Genomic DNA, 26,307 nt, shown 5'->3' with positions numbered 1-26,307 from the left:
GACGGGGCCGTCGCTGGTGAAGGAAGGTGTTTTCCGGTCTCGCGATTGGCCATATTTACGCGAGAAGAAAAGACGGCAGCGGTAGGCCTGACGGTGGCAGAGGCGAGGGAAGGGGTGTGGCCCGGGAGCGCGAAGTCCCGGGGAGTGAGTGAGGGGGGCGGGGTCGCGCGCTCCGGGCGTACGCATGCGCGCACGCAGCTAGGCGAGCGGAGTGGAGGGGAGGGGGCGGTGGCGGCGGCCGGGGAGGCGTCGTTATTTCCGCGGTCTGCTCGGTGCGTGGCGGCGCGGTAGCCACTGGAGTGGTAGGTAGGGGCCGCCCGTGCGGAGCCATTGAGACGTCCTGTCTCCCGTGTCTGAGCGCTCAGACCCCGCTCTTGTGGCAGATCCTGGGGACGCCAGGTCACCCTGCGGCCCCGGCCCTACCGCCGCGCCTCAGGTAGGAGCTGGGGTTCCCGGGTACCCGCTGCCCGCCGAGGCCCGGCCTTGACGGGTGTTCCCAGGGCGAAGACCCGGTCCCAGATGTGCCCGCATTCCGTGCGACAATAGCCCTGTCCTTTTGCGCCCTGTGGGGCCGGGGCGTGCTGACCCGGGTGGGGTGGGGGTGCGCGTCCCCGCCTCAGGTGCACCCCTGCTCTGGGCCTGGCGGGGGTGGGGGGGACCCCACAGGGCGCTCCCGCGCGCTGCGCCTCTCGGCGGGGCTGTGCCGGGGTCCCGCCGGCTGGGGGGAGGCGGCCGGTCGTCTCCCGGCAGGTGGGCGATCACCCTGGCGGGAATAGTTGGGAGAGGGGACCCTGAAGAATGCCTGGGTCAGTTGCGGCCCGAGTTGAATGTTGGAAGCTCCGGAGTTTGTTCTGCTTGGGCCAGTGCTGGCAGGAGGTGTGATTTTTTTTCTCCTGAAAGAGTGAGAAGGCAAACTCTTTATGGGCTCTGGTAGGTGGCTGGCTAAGGAAATGAGCCGCAGAAGTGGTCATTATGGTGAGACTTAATTGTGTGAAGACATGTTTTTCCAATACCAGCCTCAAACTCAGAAGAGCTGGGCTTAAACACTTCGGTAAGATTTTCATCCCGTCCTTACACACACGTGGCTTTGCAAATAGGCTGCCCCTGAAAGCTACCTCCATCCTCTCTTTTACACCAGTGTTAATTTCGCAGGCAAAATGGTTATGAAAGCGTCCGCGGAAGACGACGATTCAGGATGGGAGCTCAGTATACCAGAAAAGATGGAAAAAAGCAGTGCAAACTGGGTGGACATAACTCAAGATTTTGAAGAAGCTTGTCGAGGTGAGTTTGGGTATTTGGATTAGAAGTTCAGAATCTGGGCAAAGGTAAAATAAAATCTTGATTGTGATTTTTGCATTGTCTGAGTAAATCAAATCAGTAGATAAGTGTGCTTTATGTAAGTTTGTTAATCACACTATTCATTCATTCTCTATCCTCTAGGTTTAACTTTCATTTAAAGCCAATATATATATGTATGTATATACATATATGTATAAAATACAGCGTTAAATAAAGATATTAAGGCACTTTCTTCTATTAAAATTTTCTTCACTTTTTAAGTAAAGGTTAGAGTATCTTGCAATAATTTTGAACTGTGTAAACGGAATATGTTGACCTAAAGACAGTAGTATTGTTGTCTATTTGAGGTTTGAAAGTGATCAGATTATGCCATGCCCTGCTTAAGATCCTCCAGTGGCTTTCTGTTGCATATAGAATAAATTTCAACTTTTTCCCATGGCCTTTATGATCTGGTGCCTGCCCGACCACTCAGATATATAGATATAGATATAGATATAGATATAGATATAGATATAGATTAGATTAGATTAGATTAGATATAGATATATTTTTTTAATCCTCACCTGGGGATATGTTTTTTTTATTGATTTTATTTATTTATTTTTTTACCCCTCAGGGCCTAGGGGTTTTTTATTTTATTTTTTAATATTTCAAGAAAAACTATCTTAAATATAATAATGTTACATGCAATAAACACCAATTATTCCAGAAAAACTATCTTAAATATAATAATATTATATGCCATAAACATTAATATTTTGAGAAAAAAATAATTTTAAATATAATAATATTACCAAAACTGTACTAATATAGTATGATATCACAAAAGTTGTAGGAAATATTAAAAATCTGCAAATAACAGGATTACTTCTACTATATTCTAAAATATTTTTTTCCCCTGGCTCTGTTTTAGTTCATCAGTTTATGTTGTTCCTTATATTCCACACATGAGTGAGATCATGTGATATTTATTTCTCCGACTGGCTTATTTTGCTTAGCATTTTCTATTGATTTTAGAGAGTAAGTGAGAGAGAGAGAGAGAGAAAATCAGCGTACAGAAAAACATCAATTGGTTGCCTCCCGAACATGCCCCAACCAGGGATTGAACCCACAACCTGGGTATGTGCCCTTACTTGGGACTCGAACCCCCCCATATTTCGAGGTACAGGACCACACTGCAACCAACTGAGCCACATCAGTCAGGGCAAGATTTCATTTTGTACCCACTGGGCTCATTTATGTTGTTGTTTTTTTGTTTTGTTTTTTAATATATTTATATTGATTTCAGAGAGGAAGGAAGAGGGAGAGAGAGATAGAAACATCAATGATGAGAGAGAATCGTTGATCGGCTGCCTCCTACATGCCCCCCACTGAGGATCGAGCCCGCAATCTGGGCATGTGCCCTTGACCGGAATCGAACCTGGGACCCTTCAGTCCGCTGGCCAATGGTCTATCCACCGAGCCAAACTGGCTAGAGCTGTGTTTACTTTTAAGTCCTTCTTATCTCATTAAACACTCCAAGGTGGTCCCTCCTTCTTTGAATATTTTGTTTTTCATACCTTAAATTACTTTACCCCTAGGTCTTCACATAGCTGGCTCCTTCCTGATCACTTAAAATGTTACCTCTCCAGTGAGGACTTGTCAAAACAACCAATCTGAGCAGATTCACCCCCTTCTATCCAACTCCAGCTCAGTTAAATCACCCTGTTTTATTCTCTTCATTGCATTTATCTACTGTCATAAATCATCATTTTCAGTTATTGTTTATTATCAGTCTCACCCACTGGATTGTAACTCTGTGAGTGCAGAGATCTTGTCAGTAACCCTAGCACACAGAACATTTCCTGACATATAGTAAGGTTGATAAATGTTTGGGCATAAATGATTGGATAAATGAGCATGTTTGTTTGAGGGGAAAGAGCCTTACTGAGGTGGGAGATTAAAGATAAGAGAAAGGAACAAAGAGTGAGAGCTTGAACTATAAGAGAGGATTGGCTCAAAAACATGGTAGAGAAATTAACTTGGGGATGGGGGAAAATAGGGACATAATGAGACAGAAGGAACTGAGGTTAGGATGTGAAGATACAGGTATACACTGAGTGGCTAGATTATTTTGATCTCTGACACATAATAATCTGGCCACTCAGTATATATATATGTTAGCGGCCCGGTGCCTGAATTCGTGCATGGGTGGGGTCTGGCCAGGGGGAGGGGACATGGGCGGTTGGCCTGCCTGCCTGCTGGTTGAACTCCTGGTCAAGGGGACAATTTGCATATTAGCCTTTTATTATATAGGATTATATAGGATATTATATAGGATATGCACTGAGTAGCCAGATTATTATGCGTTCAGAGATCATCTGATAATCTGGCCACTCAGTGTATTTCTAAGTGAATGGAGAGGAATGGTGGAGGGATTCACACCTTGATGGCTTCTATATTAGTGAACAAGGTTAGGTCTTTGGTGGTGAAGTAGGGTGTTTTTAGAACAGTGCTCTTAAGGAGAGGAGAGAAGACTTGGAGCAGCTGCAGATGGAAAGGGAGCCAGTTGAGTATAAGCAGAATGATAAATCATGTGCTTACCCTTGGACTCTTAAAATATGTGTCCAATTAAAATATGCCTAGGAGAGAGAGTAAAAAGAACATTAGACTGGGAGTTGGGTGATTGCCCATGTACTAGTATGTCTATCTAAGGAAGAGAGAAGTATGAGTTATAGTACAGTTTTGTGCTCAGAGATCTTAGACTATTAGTGGATCATACCTATCATCTTGCACTGATTTTAAGTGATCTATATTAGAAGGCTGTTATTATGAATCTAAATGGGAAAGGTTTTATGAAGTACATATGGCTTAAGTTGGGGCTTAAAGAAATGGTTGTGTTTCTCTAAGTGAACATAAGAGAATTATTCTAGACTGAGATGAACCATTAGAGTCAGATAATAGTTTTTATGTTTGAGGAACAGTGAATAATTCTGCTTTTCATGGAAGGACCTCGAGTAGGAGAAATAGTTTAATCTCTGCTTCAGTGTGGATTGAGAGAGGGTAGCATGTCATTCTGTTGCCAACATCAAACCATCCTATTAACTTCTCCATAATTAGCTCTTGCATTTTCTCAAGTGGCACAAATGTGAGGTGTACTTCTTGAAACTAAAAAGTTGATATAGAACTAATTGTCATTTACATGTAGATTTAGAACTAAAGGCTTTTGGCAGATCATGAGCCTGTGATATTAATGATTTGTTTTCCCCTTTTGAAATAATCAGATTCATTGCCTGGATTATAGATTAGACTTCTGTTCTAGCAGCTTTCTGAAAACTAAATTTAAAACAGTCATCATGCCCTAACGGGTTTGGCTCAGTGGGTAGAGCACCCGCCTGCGGACTGAAGGGTCCCTGGTTCGATTCCAGTCAAGGGCATGTAGCCTGGTTTCGGGCACATCCCCAGTAGGGGGAATGCAGGAGGCAGCTGGTCGATGTTTCTCTCTCATCGATGTTTCTGGCTCTCTATCCCTCTCTCTTCCTCTCTGTAAAAAAATCAATATTTTTTTTTAAAAAGACAGACATCATTAGCCCTACACAGTTTGGCTCAGTGGATAGAGCGTCTGCCCGCAGACTGAAGGGTCACCGGTTTGATGCCAGTCAAGGGCACATACCTCAGTTGCAGTCTTCATTCCTGGCCCTGATTAGGGTGCATGTGGGAGGCAACCAATTCATCTCTCTCTCTCTCTCTCTCTCTCTCTCTCTCTCTCTCTCTCTCCATTGATGTTTCTCTCTGTCTCTCCTCCTCCTTTCTACACTCTCTAAAAATCAATAGAAAAATATCCTCAAGTGAGGATTAACGAAAAATAAAGAAATAAATAAAACAGACATCATTATATTCTTTTCTTTAACTCTTACAATGGTTTCTCCTGTTTGGTGACAGTATGATGGCATTTGGCTAGATTTTGGTGGGGTTTTTTTTTGTTGTACTTTTTTTTTTTGTACAGTAAAATTATCTGCATATGGATGGCAGTGTTTTTCATGTACATTTCCACTTATTCTTTTAGTGGCTCTTCAAAGTCCTCTAGATAAAATTCTAACTTTCCTCATTTCTTTTATTTTCTATTAGGCAGATGGCATACATTCCATCCACATTTTCTATAACCAACATTGAGGCTCTTGTTTTTTTCTTTCCAAATTATTTTGATTGTTTGGTGCCCTCACTGTTATTTTGCCTGATATATAATAAATTATTTATCCAAAGAACACCTCTGAGCTTTCTTTCTCTAGGAAACCTTGCCTAATTAAAACTCTATTTTGCTGCCTATAAAATAGTTTCTGTTTTTTATATTCCATTTGGTTATCTATATTTAGGTGCTTTCTGAATTACAAACTCACAACTTAGAAATTTCACTTAAACATAAATAACCATAAAATATACATTGCTCCTTCTTCTTCTGCCTACCACATTCCCTTCTTCCATGCTGTCTGGATAGCCAGAAACCTCTCCAAGGATGATGTCTAGAAGTCATGGTCAGCTTAACATTACTTCCAGTCTTTTTAAGCTCTAGACTAGGAGGATATGGACCCATTTCTCATCCCATTTCCTTCTCTCTTTTTTTATATATATACTTGAGGCCCAGTGCATGAATTAGTGCACCTTGAAAGGAACTGTGGCCGCGAGGCTGCAGTGGGCACAGGGGTGGGTCTCAGCCCATCCTCCGCGCCCTCACCCGGTCCCTCCCACCGCAGCCTCTGGTCCCCTGTCTGCCAGCAGCCCCACTCCCTCCGCTGACAGTGCCATCCCCACTTGCACCCATTGACGCAGAGCGATTGGGGCCGGAGCCATCAGCAGGTGTGAGCGGTGGCTGCTGCCCCGATTGCCCCTCAGGAGCAGGGGGAGGTGGAGAAGCCCTCAGGCGCTACTGGGGCTGGCAGCTGCCGCTTGCACCTGCTGATGGCGCCGGGTGCCGGCAGTGGGTGCGAGCAGTAGCTCCAGCACCGGCAGCAGGTGTGAGCGCCGGGTGGGACCGCGGCATGCGGGAGCAAAGAATTTTCAGTAACCACCAGAGGCTCGCCCTGATGATAGTGACTGGCGCCCCGCCTTGGTCTGGCATCCCCCACTCACCTGCTCCACCATCCCATCACAGCCGACACCCGCCATGTTCCACACATGCCCCTGGGTGGTCAGTGCAGGTCAATGACTGGTTGTTCAGTGGTTCCGCCATTTGGTCTATTTGCATATTAAGGTTTTATATATATATATATATATATATATATATATATATATATATATATATATCCCAGTGCATGAAATTTATGCACTGGTAAGGTCAGCTGCCGGTAAGCAACTGCCAGCTGCCGGTCGGGTACTCCCTCCCTTCCCCTGACTGGCCCCAATCCCTTGTCAAACTCCTGGACAACTCCCAGTTGAGGGGACAATTTGCATACTATGCTTTTATTATATAGGATATTTTTATTGCAGAGGAAGGGAGAGGAAGAGAGAGATAGAAACATCAATGATGAGAGAGAATCATTGATCAGTTGCCTCCTGCACAACCCCTACTGGAGATCAAGCCCACAACCCAGGCATGTGTCCTTGACTGGAATCGAACCTGGGACCCTTCAGTCTGCAGGCCAAAGCTTTATCCACTGAGCCATTTTCTACTCTCTTTGATGGCTTAGTTCCCACCTTACCAGCTCATTGATATTACTTGGAGTACTTAAAAACCACTGCATAAGCCCCACCACTAGTTGGTTTGGGGTGCTGCTTAGACTTTGAAATTTTCAAATGCTCCCTGGTTGATAGTAATAGGCAGCTACAGTTGAGAACTGCTTTATAGGGGATGAGCAGTGTTTTTATTAGCTGTTTATGCAAGTGTTTTCTATATTATTTAACTAAAATATAATTTAAAGAAATAGTTTTAACACTGTTTCGAAGACAAAAGACATTAGATTGACACCAACTGGTTTAAAAACAACTTGAGAAATAGCAGTCAGTTCTATGAAAATGTTTATTTAAGGGAACACTAGTGATTTTTTTTTAAATGAGGTTGGTAATTCTAATTGGATTATTTTGGCCCTTGATGGGTTGCTTGTTAATTCTTAAAAGTTTAGTTTATGGTTAGTATATAAATGATCACTGTGTAGAAGGCATTGAGTTAGTAATTGAGTAGAAATAATACAACCATATCTTAGAAAACTAATGCAAGTACATTTTTCAGGTACTAGTATTTTGTTTTATTTTTTTCTTAGCATTTAAAGTTAAATCATAATAATAAAAGGCCAAGAGGTGTCATGACCAAAACGACCAAACAACTGGTCACCATGAGGTGCATGGAGCACCTCCTGGACCCTCCCCTGCGGCTCCCAGGCTCACAGCAAGGCTGGTGGCCAGCGGGTGGTTGGGGCGGCAGGCAGGTGGGCGTGGCAAGGCTGGCTGCAAGCGTGGTGGGTGGGAGGGGTGTGCAATGCCTCTTGTATAAATATAATATTATTCAAAGGATTTTTCTCTTTGTTTCTTTTAGAATTAAAGTTGGGAGAACTGCTTCATGATAAGCTGTAAGTATATTGTGCACTAAGTATTTGTTTTTTCTCATGTGCAGTAGTGTTCCTTGAAGTCTGAGTAATTTTATATTCAAAGCTATAAAAATAAAACTAATTATAAATATAACTTTAACCTTAGCTATATTGGGGCAGCGGACCCTATTTTGTGGTATGAAATGTTTGTGTCAGTGTTTAGAGAGTCAGTCCATGGACCAAAGGGCCTCGGGTTTGATTCTGGTCAAGGGCACGTACCTGGGTTGCAGGTTCGATCCCCAGTCCTGGTTGGAGTGCATGCAGGAGGCAACCAATCAATGTGTCTCTCTCACATGGTGGTTTCTCTCTCTCTCCTTCCCTCCCTCAATCCCTCCCTCCTTCCCACACTCTAAAAAAATCAATGGAAAAAAATATTATCGGGTGAGGATAAACAAACAAAAAAGAAATGTTTGTATCAGTAAAAGTGTGACTTATGGTCCTTTCCTTGTGGCTAAATGTACAGGATGTGGAATGTCTTAAAGGTATTGGTTGTATGTCAGATGTGAGGCTAGGTGACTACATGCATAGATTTTTCAGTCCCTGGAAAGGTAAAATAAAGGGAAATGCTTAATTATATTTATACTCCCATAGATAACTCCAGTTTCCATACTGCTACATCCAAGCTCAATTTGTAAGGTTAGGAATATGAAATTTTAAATTAGTAAGTAAGATTGAACATTTGAGGAGGGGGGGGTAGAATCTCAAATTTAGTTCTTCTCAAACTTTAAGGGCTTTTTAAAAAGCAGATTGATGGACCCCACCCCCAGAGTTCCTTATTGAGTAGGTCTAGTGTGGGACCCAAGAAGATGCATTTTTAATTACGTTCTCAGGTGAGATTGATACTGCTGATCTTAGGATCACACTTTGAGAACCACTGTATGTCATCATTTTGATGTTGCAGGCAATTATAGGAAAAATATAATGAAGCAAAATTGCAAGCTGATGCAGAAAAGCTGTAAAACAAGATTTGAGAGAGCACAGGTAGAGGAACCTAGCCTTCTTTTATTTCCCCAAGGCTTTAGGCTCGGTCCAGGGAACAACAGCCTACCCTGCCCATCTATTCAAGTTGTATCCTTTCAATTTATATCTTCTTTAGCTATCCTTTTTCTCCCTAGCATATTCAGTTTTCTAACATACTGTGTAATTTGTCTTTATTGCTTATTGTTTGTTTTGTTCCACTAGAATGTAAACTCCATAAGATAGGCAAATTTGTTTTGCTCACTCATGTCCCAAGTTCCTAGCACAGTGCCTAGCACATAGAAGGGACTCAGTATTTGTTGAATGAATAAAATAGCTACAAACTTTCTTTTATATTTTATATTTCTCCGCCATATCTTGAGGCCTGTCTCAGTCAGTGAAATACTACTGAGTCCACAGTGCATCACAGCTATCTGCTTTTGTGGCTAATAAGCCACAAATATTAGGCTGTTGGCATTTCTAGATTACTTTTCATTGTATACTTTCTAAAACTTTGGGCATTGTATAGAGTGTAATGTGCCAGATTATTGGACTTTCAAGATATAAAGAAAATGTAAAACTCTAAAAGTTACATTTAATAATGATTATTGCAAGCATAACTTCTAAACATTAAGTAGACAGAATTATTTACAGAAGACAAACTGACTTGAGTTGGTGAACACATAATACAATATATAAATGATGTATTATAGAATTGTACACCAGAAAACTATGTAATTTTATTTATGTCACCCCAATAAATTCAATTAAAAATAAATAAATAAACCATCCTACTCAAAGACAATGACTGGTCACCCAATTATTTTAAAATGTAATAAAATGCAAGAATGTGAATATGCAGAATGCAGACAATGAAGATGTCATAGAGATGTCAGATAACTTTCAAAATAATCAGAATCCAGATCTTCAGGACAAGGATGTTAAAGGTGTTAAGGGAGAAGGTGTGTTGTGTTCTAAAATTAATTGATTTGAAAGTGCTAGATTAAACTAAGTAAAAAGCTAACTTCCTGCAAGACTCTAAGAGCTAATATGCTAATACTAGAAGCCCAGTGCACGAAATTCGTGCACAGTGGGGGGTTGTCCCTCAGCCCAGCCTGCACCCTCTCCAATCTGGGACTCCTGGAGGGATGTCTGACTGCCCGTTTAGGCCCGATCCTGGTGGGATCGGGCCTAAACGGGCAGTCGGACATCCCTCTCACAATCCAGGACTGCTGGCTCCCAACTGCTTGCCTGCCTGCCTTCCTGATTGCCCCTAACCGCTTCTGCCTGCCAGCCTGATCACCCCCTAACCACTCCGCTGCCAGCCTGGTTGATGCTTAACTGCTCCCCTGCCAGCCCGATTGCCCCCAACTTCCCTCCTCTGCCAGCCTGGTCACCCCTAACTGCCCTCTCCTGCAGGGTTGATCACCTCCAACTGCCCGCCCTTGCAAGCCTGGTCCCTCTCAACTGCCCTCCCTTGCAGGCTGGGTGCCTCCCAACTGCCCTCCCCTGCCGGCCATCTTGTAGTGGCCATCTTGTGTCCACATGGGGGCAGGATCTTTGACCACATGGGGGCAGCTATATTGTGTGTTGCAGTGATGATCAATCTGTATATTACTTTTATTAGATAGGATAGAGGCCTGGTGCACGGGTGGGGGCCAGCTGGTTTGCCCTGAAGGGTGTCCCGGATCAGGGTGGGGTTCCCTTGGGGCGTGGGGCGGCCTGGGCGAGGGGCCTGTGGTGGTTTGCAGGCCGGCCACACCCCCTGGCAACCCAAGGGGAGGCCCTGGTATCTGGAATTTATTTTCCTTCTACAATTGAAACTTTGTAGCCTGGAGCAGAGCCAAGCCTGCTGCTCCCTCCGGGGCGGCAGCCATTTTTGTGGCAGTTAATTCACCTTCTACGATTGAAACTTTGTAGCCTTAAGCGGGTGAGCCCGGCCAGGGTGTGCGGAAAGCTTTGCTTCCCCTGTTGCCGCCAGCAACCCTGGCCTGCTCTCTCAAGCTCCATTCTGCCGCCATTTGTTTGAATTTGTTTACCTTCTATAATTGAAACTTTGTAGCTTGAGTGGAGGCTTAGGCCTGCAACGGCTATGGAAAGCTTGGCTTCCTCTGTTACCTGGGTAACCTTGCTCTCTGTGGCTGTAGCCATCTTGGATGGGGGTTAATTTGCATACTCGCCCTGATTGGCTGGTGGGCATGGCTTATGTAGCGGAGTGATGGTTAATTTGCATATTACCATTTTATTAGAGAGGATACCCAGTCCCTCTGGTATTGAGTTTCCAAAATGCTGTTGACCATGGAAACTTTATTTCATGGAATCTCCATAGGACTAATGTTCTACAAAAAGTACTTTGGCACATTACCTGGATTACAGAGTCCCATATATTTGTTCACTGTGCATTCATAAACCAAAAATAGCACAGGCTCTCTAGAGGCCATAACTACTAGAGAACATAAACACTAAGCATTCTCAGGACTCTCAATTGAGCATGTAAAATTGGTAAAGGTCTCCAGACTGCCAGCCATAGGATTAAGCTAAAACAGTTTCAGAAATAAACCAGTCTCACTAATTTGTATGTACAGAAGACAATTTTTTAAATCCCCAAACTGCATCATATAGATATTGTGCTGAAGCACAGTTCGGTAGAATAGAAGGGCACCAGAGAGATTTGAAATAGACCCTTCCTTTACTGGAGTAAAGCAAGTTTACATCTTGCTTCCCCTCTTTCTCATAGGAGGTCTCCAACACTGAGAAAGCTGGCAGAGCAAGGAACTCCTGAGGGTGACTGTGTGCTCCCTTTACCCCAGCCAGTTCCAGCCTCTATACCTTTGTACACTCTTTTCCCTTCACCCTTACTTTCCCTTACCTACTTTGCCTAGCTAAATATTTGCCCTGCTTGGTTATTTAATTATTTCATATATGCATGTCTGTCTTTCCAAAAAATGATTTTAAGGCCCTGGTGACAAGAATGATTCTAGCTTAGGGCTAAGCCTTTATGAAATATTGCTATAATTGTTATATCTAAATGTCATGACTGCAAGAGATTTTGTTTTCACTTATATTTGAACAAAATTCCACTTAGATATCCTGTGAAATTAGACTTAATCTGAGGCTCCTGGTTCTGTTTGTTTGTTTGTTTGTTTGTTTACTGGTTTATTTTTAAATGTCAATACAGGTTCTAATTCTCTAAGATGCTACTTTCTTAAAATTTAAAGAAGCAGCAAGAAGGAAAATTGGTGATCGTAGAGACCTTAGGTGAAGTGTTGATGTTGCTAGAAGCAAAGTTCCAGAGCTGTGCTGTCCAGTAACCACACATGGCTATCAACTGGCCCAAATTGAAATGTGGCATAATATATGCATTGGAATAAAAATCTTAATATGAAAAAAAGAATGCAAAATATCTCACTAATAATTTTCAATACTAAGGATCGATTAAAATAAAACTTTTGGACATATTGAGTTAAATAAAATATTATTATAATCAATTTTATCTGTTTCTTTTTACTTTTTTTGTGTGGCTACTAGGAAAGTTATAATTATCTATGTGGCTCACATTATATTTCTGTTGGTCATTGCTGCTCTAGTGTTTTGAGCACCCAAGACTAAAACGTGGTCCAAATATTAAATGTGACTACTAATTTATAAAACCTAGTTTCATTTTTTTTCAAGTTCATAGTGCTGAAAGAAGAAACCAACAATAATAAAGTTGAAAAAAAAATAAAAGAAGGCAAACTGGAATCTATTATAGATCAGTTGATGTCTTTTCTAAAAATTTCTAATGCTTATTGAAAGAAGTGCAAAAATCATCTTTGTTTTCTCCTCCACAGTGCATGTAAAGTAATTTCATTGACAAGTACATAGAAGAATTTTTGTGTTAAAGGAAGGTTATTTAAGTGAAGTAGAAGTGTTAGCAAGTTGGAATGATTTAAATATTAAATACATAAAATAATGAAGTTATTTTAAGTACTGTTATAATTTTTACCATCGTGGAGATCTGGATAAGCTTACTAGTTCAAAAACAATTTGTGGGGTCAATTTTTTTATTTGTAGATTTGGTCTTTTTGAAGCCATGTCTGCCATTGAAATGATGGATCCCAAGATGGATGCTGGCATGATTGGAAACCAAGTTAATCGAAAAGTTCTCAATTTTGAACAAGCTATCCAGGTAGTCATCATTGTGGTTTCTGTGTTTTATTATTTGTTATTCATATTTTAAAACATTTTTTATTAGTAATGGGAATGAAACTTAGTATATTACTTCAAGTATAATTTTCTAAGAGTATCTCAGATATATAAATAAGAGTTATTTATAAACTTTAGTTATCTCTTTCTATTGAAATCTGAAAATTGTTTAAGGGCTTCATTAAAAGTTTGCTATAATTTTGTGTGTGCATTATAAAAATTGATTTTTTTAAAGCATTCCAGCATATATTCAAATATCAGGGTAATTGGCTTAAGGATTAAGTTGTATCTATTAATATATTTATTATTTTTTATTATATATTTTTTAATCCTCACCTGAGGATATGGTTTTATTGATTTTTAGAGGGAAAGAAGGAAGAGAGAGGGAAACATCAATGGGAGAAATATCAATCTGTTGCCTCCCGTACTCCCTCCGATCAGGGATCGAACCCATAACTTATCTGGTATATATTAAGTAAAATGCTTGTGGCAGTGAATTTGAAATTTACTCATTGAGAATTGATTTAGAAATTCATTCATAGTTACCACAGAGTTTAATTTTGCATATTTTATGAAAAAATTTGCTAAGTAAATGGATATTGTAAACAAAATTTATAAGTAGTATATAGTTAACCAACTTAAGGGAAGTATTTTTTTAAATGTTTATTTTATTTGTAAGTTTTGATTCATTAAAATTATTCATGTTAATGCTTGAACTGCTTTTAAAATACTTGTTAGTTTGGCTTTTCATTCAGTTCTTTATAAAGGCCTTTATTCTGTTTCAAGTGAAACAGAATAAAGGCCTGGATTTTTCTTACTGAAGACCTGTTTCAGATACATTATTTTTAAGAATACAGAGTTAATTTGGCATCTTAGTTTTATCAGATGGTGAGATAGAGTGTTCTTAGAATTGCTATTTTTAAATACTTAATTTTTGAAAGCCAAGATGCATGGATTTGATATAGCATTTGCAAAATGCCACTGTACATAAATTTTGAAAGCTTCTTTTTATATGTCATATTTTCCCTCCTTTTTAGGATGGCACCATTAAAATTAAAGACCTCACCTTGCCTGAATTGATAGGGATAATGGATACGTGTTTTTGCTGTTTGGTAAGAATCAAAATAACACTATTGGTTAATTTTAAAATTATGACTTACCTGAATCTTTAATAGTATACACACTGATGTTGAGTATGAAATATATGTAATGCTTGGCCTTGTAAGATGTACAAAAGATTAACAAGCCAAGTTATGCTATAGGAAATAGCATTTTATCTACTCCTCTGATTATTTTAAGTTCTCAGTTTCTGGAAAAGGGGATATTTTCTTTCTAGTGAAGATAATTGTGTAGCTATTACCCCAAGTACCCTTTTTGTTCTCAAGGTACCCAGGGAAACAAATCTGCAATTGGAAGCTTCCGTAAAGAAGCATAGAATTGAAACAGACTTTTGGATTGGCTTTGGAGAGATGTTTTTCCTAATCTAGAGTGAATTGTACTAAACTGGCCATGTTTTAGAAAATGAAGAAAATTTTGTAGTGCTTTCTATATGCTGGATAAGTTGTCTTTCCTAAACAATATTGGTTAATTGTGGCAAAATTCTCATTTGTACTGCTTCTTTTCTTTCTTTTTTTCCTTTTTTGCTTACTTTCTAACCATCCTTTTTAAATTTTTAAATTATTGTCTTAGAAATATGTAAATTTTATTCATTTGGTCATTTAGTAAGTATTGATTGCCAGTATGTACTTCTATATTTTTCATTTAGGTCTTATATCAGCTCTATTCAATATATGGTATAATCTTATTTGCCTAGGATTACATTGCTAGGAAGGGGCATAACCAGAGTCTTGATCCTGATCCTTCTTCCCCCAAAGCTGGTTCTTTCCCTCATATATGTCTTTCTTACTCTTTAGCAGTTTACAGTCCCAGTGGAATAGGACAAATGGAGGCAAGAGGGAGGATTTTTGCCAAAGTTGAGCAACCATTATTTGTATGAGATTCTTGGGACTGTATCTAAGAGTTTGGCCTTTACTAGGCAGATGGTTTTCAGTCTGGAAAATCTTCTGCACACTGGTAATACAAAATACATACCTTAATTCTAGTAATTTTCATGTGCATTTCTCATTTTGTAATGCAGCACTATGTGTCTTGCTCTATTGCAGAATTCTTGGACTTAATGTAAAATATCTATACTAATAAAAGGATAATATGCTAATTAGACCAGGAGACCTTCCGGATGTCCTCTGGACAAAGCCATAATGGTGGGGCCGAGGCAAAGGCAGGTGGGGGCGAGCAGGTCAGCAGGGGTGGGCAGTTGGCGAGCAGGCCGGTGGGGGGCAGTTGGAGGCGAGCAGGCCGGTAGGCAGAATGGTTAGGGTCGATCAGGCAGGCAGGCAGGTGACAGTTAGGAGCCAGTGGTCCCGGATTGTGAGAGGGTTGTCCGACTGCCAGTTTAGGCTCTATCCCTGAGGGGTCCCAGATTAGCTGGGATGAGGGACACCCTGCCCCCCATGCATGAATTTTGTGCACCAGGCCACTAGTAACTATATAAAACTTGGTCAAAATTATTTACACTCTCTGACTCTTTGTTTCTTTATACATAAAAGGAGAAAAATATCACTCTCCTCAGAGTGTTAGGAAATATGAGGTAGAATATATAAAAATACCTAGCATAGCCCTTGGGGCATAATAGTTACTCAGTTTTGGCTGCTATATGTATTCCCAGGTTTGAGCACCTGGTCCCTGGCCCATTTTAACTACTCAGTAAAATAGTGTTGAATGATTATTTTTGTGTTTTAGAAAGATTCATCTCATTGGGGGTATTGAATTAGAGATGGGGGCAATAAAACGATTGTATGTTTCTTGCGGTAATACTAGGTGAGATAAGAAGTGTTGGATGAGTGCGTTGGGACCTAGTTCTAAAATTGTAAATTCCATAGTTTATGGATTTTTACTGACTGGGGAATTGATTGCATTTGGTTGCTATATTTGGAGACACTTAATTTCATTAGTCTCCAAATATATTGCAAACTGAATTATATATAAGAACTAGAGGCCTGGTGCACGAATTTGTGCATGGGTGGGGTCCCTCTGGGTGGCCTGCAGGGATCAGGCTGAAACCCTCAGTCCACACTGCCTGCATCTCCTATCTGCTGCTCCCGCTCATTTTGGCCCCACTGTGCCTGCCGCGGGCCCACGCCCAATCAGTCCTGATTGGAAGAGGCTCTCACTGCCACAGCAGCGCTTGCCAGCCATGAGCCCTCGTCTGGTGCCCTCCAAGGGGAGTGGCCTGCAGGATTGGGCTGAAACCGGGTCTCCAACATCCCCTGAGGGGTCCTAGATTGCGAGAGGGCACAGGCCAGGCTGAGGGACCCCACTGGTGCACAGTCGGGCCAGGGAAGGACCGTGGGAGGGCTCCAGGGCGTGTCCAGACCATCTCGCTCAGTCCCAATCGGCCAGACCCCAGCAGCAAGCTAATCTACCGGTTGGAGCATCTGCCCCCTGGTGGTTAGTGCATGTCATAGCGACTGGTCAACCAATTGATTGTCTGCCCCCTGGTGGTCAGTGCACGTCATAGTGAGTGGTTGAGCATCCTTAGCATATCATTAGCATATTACGCTTTGATTGGCTGTTCAGTTCTGCCATTTGGTCTATTTACATATTACCCTTTTACTATATAGGATGCTTCCCATATTTATATATTTTAGCTAACCATGTTTATGGCATATGACTCTTAAAAGACTTTAGTCAATGAAAGTGAATTCTAACTTTTTTGTCTTTCCTGACCTTCCCTTTAATCACCTTTTAAATATTGTTATTAATATTATATTTACTTTGGTCTGTGGTACTTTGGTCTTTGACTGTTGGATCAATTTAGACTTTGCAGGCTCTTTAAACATATACATTCTTTTATTTCTTTATAGATAACATGGTTAGAAGGCCACTCCTTGGCACAGACAGTCTTTACATGTCTTTACATTCATAATCCAGACTTTATAGAAGATCCTGCCATGAAAGCTTTTGCTCTCGGAATCTTGAAAATCTGTGACATTGCAAGGGAAAAAGTAAATAAAGCTGCTGTTTTTGAAGAGGTAAGATTTTGTAATTATAAGTGTGAGACACCATTTTAAAAATTTATTTATTGTCTAAAGTTTTACATATGTCTCTTTTTTCCCCCGTTTGACAACTCCTCCCTCCCCCACCAGCCATTCCCACCCTGGACAAACCCCCACCACCTCAGTGTCTGTGTCCATTGGTTATGCTAATATGCATGCATACAAGTCCTTTGGATGCTCTCTAACCACCTCCCTCCCCTGCCATTTGTCTGGATTATTTTAGCCAATATATATGTAAATAGCAATAGCACTAGTTTTAAAAATTGTTTTTATCTATACATGTTACAAAAATATGTATCATATAATCATTTAAATACGTAATAGTGAATAAGCTTCAAGAGATACCATTTTTTAACCCATTATTTGCAATTTAAATCCCTGAAGTTTATTCACTGTTATGTATTTAAATAGGCCGCCCCACGCCCCAAGGGAACCCCCACCCTGATCCGGGACACCCTTCAGGGCAAACCAGTTGGCCCCCACCCCTGTACCAGGCCTCTATCCTATCTAATAAAAGAGTAATATGCAGATTGACCATGACTCCAACACAATATGGATGCCCCCATGTGGTCAAAGATCCTGCCCCTATGTGGACACAAGATGGCCACCACAAGATGGCCAGCAGGGGAGGGCAGTTGGGAGGCACCAGGCCTGCAAGGGAGGGCAGTTGAGAGGGACCAGGCCTGCAAGGGAGGGCAGTTGGAGGCGATCAGGCCTGCAGGGGAGGGCAGTTAGGGGTGACCAGGCCGGCAGAGGAGGGAAGTTGGGGGCAAACAGGCTGGCAGGGGAGCAGTTAGATATCAATCAGGCTGGCATTGGAGTGGTTAGGGGGTGATCAGGCTGGCAGGCAGAAGCGGTTAGGGGCAATCAGGAAGGCAGGCAGGCAAGCAGTTGGGACCCAGCAGTCCTGGATTGTGAGAGGGATGTCCGACTGCCCGTTTAGGCCCCATCAGGATCGGGCCTAAACGGGCAGTCGGACATCCCTTGAGGGGTCCCAGATTGGAGAGGGTGTAGGCTGGGTTGAAGGACACCCCACCCCCGCCCCCGTGAATGAATTTCGTGCACCAGGCCTCTGGTTTTTTTATAATACTCCATGTTGATGAGGATGGGAAAACAGGCAGTCACATACTGTGTGTGTATGATATGAATGGTCATTGTTTTCCTCCAAACTTTGCCGATTTTCCAGATAAATTTGTCTCAGTTTTATAATTAGGAATAAAAAAAAGATTACTTAAAAGATAATTTTTAAAAAAGGATTTGGTAATGAATAAATAAAAATGACATAATCATTTCTTTGTTTGAAATAATGTTTCTGAAGTTCCTAAGTGCTGGTGTATTTTGTTCTCAGATTATGTCTGTTTTATTTTAACTCCTGAACTGGATACATTTTCAAGCTGCCTAAAAATGTTTCTTAATATCTTGCTCACACATTCAAAATGGGAACTATAATCCCCCCCCCCCCCCCCCCCCCCCCCGATTAGACTGCTTTTCCTCTTGCATTCTGTATCTTGCAAAATAGTATCTAGGATGTTATCTTTGATAAATTTTTTTTTAACCTTCTATAACCAGGTCCTTTTTACCTTGCAGATACCTTGAATCTGGGCACTGTTTTTCTTTGTTCCTGCTTTAGTTCATGCCTTTGTTAGCTTTAGGTTTAGGCAGAATTCTTCTTTCTGGCCTGGTCTTTCCCTCTAGTTCATTCCCTACTTGACCCTCTTAAAAGTAGGTAATTTGGTCATGTTCAGTTTTGCTATATAAAAATTTTCCCTGGGGTATGTGGTTTAATAAAAGTAACAATACTTGCACATAGTCAAATAGCCCACAACTCTTATAGTGAGAAATTGTGGTTCTCTGCTCTTTCTTACCCATTCTGTCATATTCTTTTGGCTTTTTCCTATTTATTTCCATATTTCTGGATAATAGGTTTATATTCTAATTTCTGGATTTAAGGACTTAACAGTTTTTAGCAATGGTATATCAGTACATCTTTAGCAGGTGTTTAGCATTCATACATTACTAGTAGCCCGTTTGCATGAAGATTCGTGCAATAGACCTTCATTCACCTGGCTGCCTGCACCAGTTTTCTGCCAGCACCGGGGACCCAGGCCTTGGCTGTGGCCACCACCTTCTGCCTTCTTTCAGGGTCGGGGCTTGGCCCCGGGCTGCGGCCTTGGCTCTGCTGCACCCCAGCCTCCCTGCTATGGATCGTAGGAGCCGACCCCCGTGGTTGCCTGCGATCCAAGCAGGCTCCCCGCTGGTGCCCAAGGCCGGGGAAAGCCTCCGCCCCAGGCTTTCCCGGCCTTGGGCTCGGCCGCACCCAGCGTCCCTGCTACGGATCCTAGGAGCCGACCCCCTGGTCGTTGCCTGCGATCCATGCAGGCTCCCCGCTGGTGGCTGGTGCCCAAGGCCGGGAAAGCCTCCGCTCCAGGCTTTCCCGGCTTTGGGCTCAGCCGCACCCAGCGTCCCAACTACAGATTGTAGGAGCCAACCCCCTGGTCGTTGCCTGCGATCCGTGCAGGCTCCCCGCTGGTGCCCAAGGCCGGGAAAGCCTCCACCTGAGGCTTTCCCGGCCTTGGGCTCGGCCGCACCCAGCGTGCCTGCTACGGATCGTAGGAGCCGACCCCCTGGTCATTGCCTGGGATCCGTGCAGGCTCCCCGCTGGTGCCCAAGGCCGGGAAAGCCTCCGCCCGAGGCTTTCCCAGCCGTGGGCTCCGCCACACCCCAACGTCCCTGCAACGGTTTCCTGGTGGGCATGGTTGGTGGGCGTGGCTTGTGGTGTAGCGAAGGTACGGTCAATTTGCATATTACTCAATTATTAGGTAGGATTCCCTCCCCTACCCTAAATAGGAATTCGGTTTTTGGTTAAATCATTATATATTGCTGATATTAGTGTGATTATATAAATAATAATGACAGATGAGCCAAACTAGTGTATGCCTACATTTTCTTTCTCATTTTTGTTTTTCTCCCCCTGGCATATTATTGTTCAGCTGATCCTAATATTATTCTCATCCATCATTTCATGCTTGTGCACAAGATGTTTCTTCTGGCTCTTAATGCTCTCTCTCGCTCTCTCTTTTCAAGTTTTAAAACTTTATTTCCATATTTTTTAAATTGTTCATTCCAATAATTAAAATCATTTTAACAACAACAACAAAAAGCCACTCTGATTAAACTGCATTTTACAGACTGTAGGACACCTTGGATTAGCTTGGTTTTTACTCTAGATTTCACTGTCGTCCCACCCAGCTTCTTCCTTCACCAACATGCAAGTTCTTTTCCTTCCCTGCCTGCCAGACAGACAGATGGGAGAGGCAGGTGCAGCCTTCATTGTCAGTAGTTCTTTGATGTGAAAAGGGACAGGAGTCATTTAAACTGGTCCAACCTCTTTGCATCTTACAAAGTTAAACAGCTAAAATAAGAAGGCAGTGCTTGGAATATACAGTGCATATTGGTGGTTTGTGCATATTTGCAGTTTGTGTCTCATTATGATTGGCCTGTTTGCTTCCCCTGTTCAATGATTTCTTTTGAAGGCAGTGGATTTTTCTCTTGTGTTTCTGTCTTCAATTTCAGCATATCAAATTTCTCAATCTGAGACATGTTGGGTTTGATAGGCATGGTTGCAGAGGAAGAGTTCTGGAGGGCACAAGTTTCACAGGGCCAAAATCAAGGTACTGGAGGGCTGTGTCCCTTTCCAGAGGCTCTAGCGAATGGTCTGCTTTCTTGCCTTTTGCCACTTCTAGAAGCCTCCTGCATTTCCATCTTTAAAGCCGGCGACTCTGCATATACTTGAACCTTCCCCATAATTACATTTCCCTCTGATTCTCCTTATGCCTTTTCTCTTTTACTAACCTTTTCAGGGCAAAGTCCTGCTTATCTTTTTTTGTTGTTGTTGTTAATCCTCCTTCGAGGATATTTTTTCCCCCCATTGATTTTTAGAGACAGTAGAAGGGAGGGGTAGTGGGGAGGGAGGGAGGGAAAGAGAGAGAGAGAGAGAGAAATAGAAACAGAGAAACATCAATGCATTGATTGGTTGCCTCCCACATGTGCCCTGACCAGGGCCAGGGATCGAGCCTGCAATTGAGGTATGTGCTCTTGATTAATATCCAACCCGGGACCCTTTAGTCCTCGAGCCGACATGCTCTAACTGCTGAGCCAAACCAGCTAGGGCAGTCCTGCTTATCTTTAAACTTGAATCCCACTCTCCTGACTTGCTCAGATTTTAGTTTTTCTCTGCCCTTCCTCAGCACATTCTTCTGTGACAGCTGGTATCCGTAGGTATTGGTTAGCATGGACAAGTCCTACTTGACACCTTTTGTTCTGGTGTGATTATTAATAGCATCCTCTTCTACTCTGAACAGTATACCAGTTTGACTAATAATGGTGTGGTCCACCCGTACTAATCTATTCACCTCCAAAAATCTTAATTGCTTCCACTTACTCTCTTATTTACTCTGATTTCCCTACTCCCACTATCCTTCAGTTCTATGGAAACCTTCAATTTATGTTTGCTTTTACTTTATTTTTCTTTTACTTTCCTCGTGTCCTCATTTCCCTGATCCAGTGCTCTCATTTCATCATAATGTGTCACTTATCTGGTAAAACCCCAACCATCTGCCTGCTTGCTGCTTGTACCCAAACAGCAGAAGGCTGCTTGAGAAAATCCATATCTGCGTATCTAGTTCTCACTTTAATTTTAGGACTACAAATCTCAGATGGTCCCTCAACACTAGCGAGAGTCCTACCCCATAACACTTCCATAGTGGACTTGCTTTTCCAGTCTCCAAGGTGACTTTTCCACATCATTTCCTCTCAAACCTCTAATGCCAACCCTTCTTTATCAGCTTGCTTTGTACTGTAATGAAATATTAGTTGGAATCCGGTGAAATTAGAAGTACCCCATCTCTCACTATCACAAGTGCTAACCTGTGTTGATTCCCATATACTCTGCCTTCTATCTTGTTGAAATTGAAAGTATTCCTGTGACAGTCTAACTCAGCCCCTCCACTATCATTCTCAATTCTATTCCCTCTTGCCTACTGCAGTTATTAATCCTTTCTTTGTATCGCATTAGTGTTTCCTTCACTACTTATTGGCATATAAACATGTTTTACTATCACTTAATTTAAAACAGAACATCAGTTTTGGCTGGGTGGTTCAGTTGGTTGGAGTGCTGTCCTGTTCATCAAAAAGTTACAGGTTCAATTCCTGGTCAAGGTACCTACCTAGGTTGCAGGTTCAATTCCCTGGTTGGGGTGCATTTGAGAGGCAACCAGTCAACATTTTCTCTCACATTGATGTTTCTCTCTTTCTCTTTGTTTCCTCTATAAAATCAGTAAGAACATATCCTTTGGTGAGGATGGATGAAGGAAGGAAGGAAGGAAGGAAGGAGTAACAAAACACCAGTTCCCTTGACCCCATGGCTTCTTATATTTATAACTAGAGGCCTGGTGCACGAATTCATGCACTGGTAGGGTCCCTCAGCCTGGCCGGCAATTGGGGCCTATGGGGCGGGGGGCCAGCCGGGGGAGGGGAAGGGCTGTGGGAGGTTGGCCGACTGGCCCCCCCATCAGGGCCATCGGGGGTCTGGCCGACCGGGGGGAGGGGCTGTGGGAGGTTGGTTGTGGGAGTGCACTGACCATCGGGGGGAGCTCCTGAATTGAGTGTCTGCCCCCTGGTGGTCAGTGTGTGTCATAGCAACTGGTCAACCGGTCATTCCGGTCGTAATGGTCACTTAGGCTTTTATATATATATAGATTGCATGTCTCTGCTACCCTATACAAAAGACTCCTTGAATGAACTGTTAATATTTACTTATTATACTTTCTCTTTCAGTCTCTTCTCATTTGGACATTGTCCAACAGGACATTCTTTTCTACCACTACACAGAAACTGGTGTTAACAAGGTCCTTAATGATATCCAAATTGCTAAATCCATTGTTCTCACCCCTCCCTCTTCAACCTGTCAGCATCATTTGACCCAGTTGACTACTCTTTGAAATACTTTCTCCTCATCTTCCTGATACAGCAGTATCTTAGATTTGTCTTCCTCACTGAGTCCATTTCCAACTGCTGGAATACTCCTAAGCTTTTTCTCTTCACTATAACTTCTTCAGTTGCTTTCCTTTAGTTCTTGTGGCTTTTAATACCAACATTATGCTGCTGAACCCCAAATTAATATCTCTAGTTCTGATTCCTCCCCTGACTTCCAGATTTAAGCAAGTAGCTTCCTGAAATCTTCATTTGGTTGACAAAAGAAATTGCAAATATAATATAAGCAAAATTATATTCCATTTCTGCCTTTAATCCTGCTCTTCCATAAATGTGCCCCATTTCAGTAATTGGTACCATCTTTTGCTAGTTGCTCAGACCAAAAACAATTCTTAATTGTACAGGTTTCCTCATACCCCATTTTCATTTCATTGGCACATCATGTTGGCTTTACCTTTTAAATATATACCTATTTCAACCACTTCTCACTCTTAATTATAACCTCAATCCAAATCACCATCAGCTCCTGCTTGGACTGTTGGATCGTGTTTAGTATTGGTTTCACTTTTATTTTTGTCCTCCTTAAATCTGCAAAATTTTTAGAGTGATCTTTAATGGCAGCATCTTTAGCAGCATCCTCTGCTTCAGCCCTCCAGTGACTTAGATTAGGTTCTTGTAATTGAGGTTTGTATTTATTACACAGACCTGAGATATTCTCCTATCCCAGTGGTCGGCAAACTCATTAGTCAACAGAGCCAAATATCAACAGTACAACAATTAAAATTTCTTTTGATAGCCAAATTTCTTAAACTTCTTCTAACGCCACTTCTTCAAAATAGACTCGCCCAGGCCGTGGTATTTTGTGGAAGAGACACACTCAAGGGGCCAAAGAGCCACATGTGGCTCGCGAGCTGCAGTTTGCCGACCACAGTCCTAGACAAATGCTTTTCCTTAGACTCCTCTAGGTAAACTTAACAGTTCACTGAGAGGGCTTACAGGTGTTTTGTATTTTTATTTATTTTTTGTCTTCACAATGTTGGCCTACTTAATTTTTTAAAAATTGGTAACATTTAAAAATTGGAAAATTTTACATTAAATTAGGTTTTGCTTTGAAAAATTAGATCTTACCACACTAGTCTTACATTAATTCATGGCCACAATAGGGTAACTAGTGGCTGACTTCCTTTAGATGAGGTGTGTGTTCCTTGGTTTGCTACGGTCTCCACCATTCTCCAAGGTATTTTGTAACCAGCCTGATATACTCAGGAAAGTTACCACCTGTTTACATTTATAGCCCCTGCCCTAAAGTAAGTTATCATTCATTCAATGAATATATTTTGAACAGTACTCTGAGCTAAGCACTATTAAGTCCTGGAATAAAGTAGTAAATAAAGCAAAGCCTGATCTCATGAATTACGCATTCTGTTGGATAAGGAAATCTATAATAAAGGCGTAATATGCAAATTGACCGAACGGCCGAACAGTGGAACGACCATCCAGATGACCATGCTATGACACCCACTGGTGCCATGCTAGCCAAGGTGGGTGCGATGCAATTGGCCAGGGGCCTGGCCATCGCCCCATGATCGCCCTGCAGAGGGAGGCCCAGGCCACCGGCCGGCAGGGCAATCAATCAATCGGGGCACTCAGGCCACTGACCAGCAGACTGCGGAAGGTGGGCAGGGCCTCCCTCTGCGGGGGCAATCCATCACAGGGCTCCCGAACTGTGAGAGGGCACATGCTGGGCTGAGAGACCCCTCCCTTCCCCCCCCCCCCCCAGTGCATGAATTTCGTGCACCGGGCCTCTAGTACATATATGTTAAGTGGTGATTAATTTTAGGAAAAGTAAAGCAGGGGAAGGGGATAGAAAGTGGTAGAGGGTTCTGTTTTAGAGAAAATGCGCAGGGGAAATCTCTATATGAGGAATTGACATTGGAACAGTGAGGATGGAGCTTTGTAAATCTTTTGAAGAAAATACTTTTGAGGAGAGGCTCGATAAGTACAAAGGTCCTGAGAAGAGGATGTGTTCAATGTGTCTGAAGTACACAAGCAGGCCTGTGTGACTGCAGTACAGTGGACATGGAGAAGAGTGTTGGGTAGGAAATGAGATTGGAGAGGGAGACCAGAGCCACATGGTGGAGGGTTTTAGAAGCCATCCTGGGCTTTTAGATTTTCCTATGAGGAAGGAAACTAGGTTTTGAGTATAAAGTGCTATGAAATGACTTATTTTTAAAACAATCCCTTTGACTTCTGATGGCAAATTATAGCAGGGATAAGTATGGGAAGGTGGGGGACCTGTCTGCAGACAGTTATAGAAGGCTGAAGTGCAGGTTTTCAGCCTGAGTAACTGGATAGATGGAGGCACCGTAGCAATGTGATAAACATTAGGAGAGTTCATTTTTTCAGACACGTAAACTTTGAGAATCCTATTTGATGTTCAAGTATTGCATCCTGTGAGTGATATAATACCTCTGAGATTTTTGAGACCAGGGGCATAATGTATGTTTGTTTTCTTTCTGTAAGATAGTAATACCTGAAATGAATTGCGTGGTCTCTGTTGCTTTTTTTAAGAATTCAGAAATTTTGCAATAGTTTGGCCCCTGCTGTAAATACTATTAGTGCATTATATTAGGCTTTTATATACATTTTATAAGAATTGTAATATGACAGAAACACTCCTTAAATAGAGTTTCTGACTTGTTAAATAATCCAGATGATATTAAATTCATAGTCTTCAATGCAAGTCAGCAAGCCACTTAATTTTTTAATGCCTCAGTAGCGTTTTAAATTATTCTGGGGATGGGAATCCATATGTGAATAATTTTTCTTTGGAATGGGGCTAAAAGGGGAATGTGGTTTTGCTATCACTTTGAGTAAGGCTTAATCTTTGTTATCCTAACAGTGAAACAGGCTTTTGAAGTAAGAATCTTATTTAAATCTTGCAAGCTTATAATCAAACAGTAATTACTACATATTTACTATTCACCTGTGAATTTGAGAATACTTTGTAAATGGGAATTGCCTTGTAATATTATCATAAGCATTAGCCTTGTTTTTTAAAATATATTTTACTGATTGTTTTTTTTTTACAGAGAGGAAGGGATAGGGATAGAGAGTTAGAAAAATCGTGAGAGAGAAACATCGATCAGCTGCCTCCTGCACACCCCTACTGGGGATGTGCCTGCAACCAAAGTACATGGCCT

General features: G+C 42.0%; 2 protein-coding genes across 4 annotated transcripts in view; one reads left to right on the top strand and one right to left on the bottom strand.

Annotated features, from left to right (window-relative positions):
* The first annotated feature begins 222 nt into the window (after positions 1–222).
* Positions 223–26,307, top strand: part of NAA35 (N-alpha-acetyltransferase 35, NatC auxiliary subunit) — a 51,338-nt gene continuing 25,253 nt past the window's right edge. The window contains exons 1-6 of one of the 3 annotated variants that reach the window (XM_079789726.1): positions 223–436; positions 1,153–1,281; positions 7,805–7,838; positions 12,867–12,981; positions 14,036–14,110; positions 16,922–17,089. In XM_079789726.1, the coding sequence (XP_079645852.1) occupies positions 1,158–1,281; positions 7,805–7,838; positions 12,867–12,981; positions 14,036–14,110; positions 16,922–17,089 (516 nt within the window). In that variant the 5' untranslated portion in view covers positions 223–436; positions 1,153–1,157. Of the gene's footprint in view, positions 437–944; positions 1,052–1,152; positions 1,282–7,804; positions 7,839–12,866; positions 12,982–14,035; positions 14,111–16,921; positions 17,090–26,307 lie in introns of those variants that run through there. The other 2 variants (XM_079789727.1, XM_079789725.1) reach the window with 2 other exon arrangements.
* LOC307110419 (thymosin beta-4-like) lies at positions 19,707–21,034 on the bottom strand. Its single transcript, XM_079789533.1, has one exon. It carries the CDS (start codon positions 20,729–20,731, stop codon positions 20,600–20,602), a length of 132 nt encoding a protein of 43 aa, XP_079645659.1. The 5' UTR covers positions 20,732–21,034; the 3' UTR covers positions 19,707–20,599.

The sequence above is a fragment of the Cnephaeus nilssonii genome, assembly GCF_951640355.1.
Source record: "Cnephaeus nilssonii genome assembly, chromosome: 14".
Classification (NCBI taxonomy): domain Eukaryota; kingdom Metazoa; phylum Chordata; class Mammalia; order Chiroptera; family Vespertilionidae; genus Cnephaeus; species Cnephaeus nilssonii.
Note: the sequence above shows the minus strand (reverse complement) of the source record. Positions and strands in the feature narration are given on the sequence as shown.

What these genes read in the sequence shown, in the direction of transcription:
- LOC307110419 (XM_079789533.1), bottom strand. Translation starts at nt 20,731, where the DNA reads ATGCCTATCAAACCCAACATGTCTCAGATTGAGAAATTTGATATGCTG.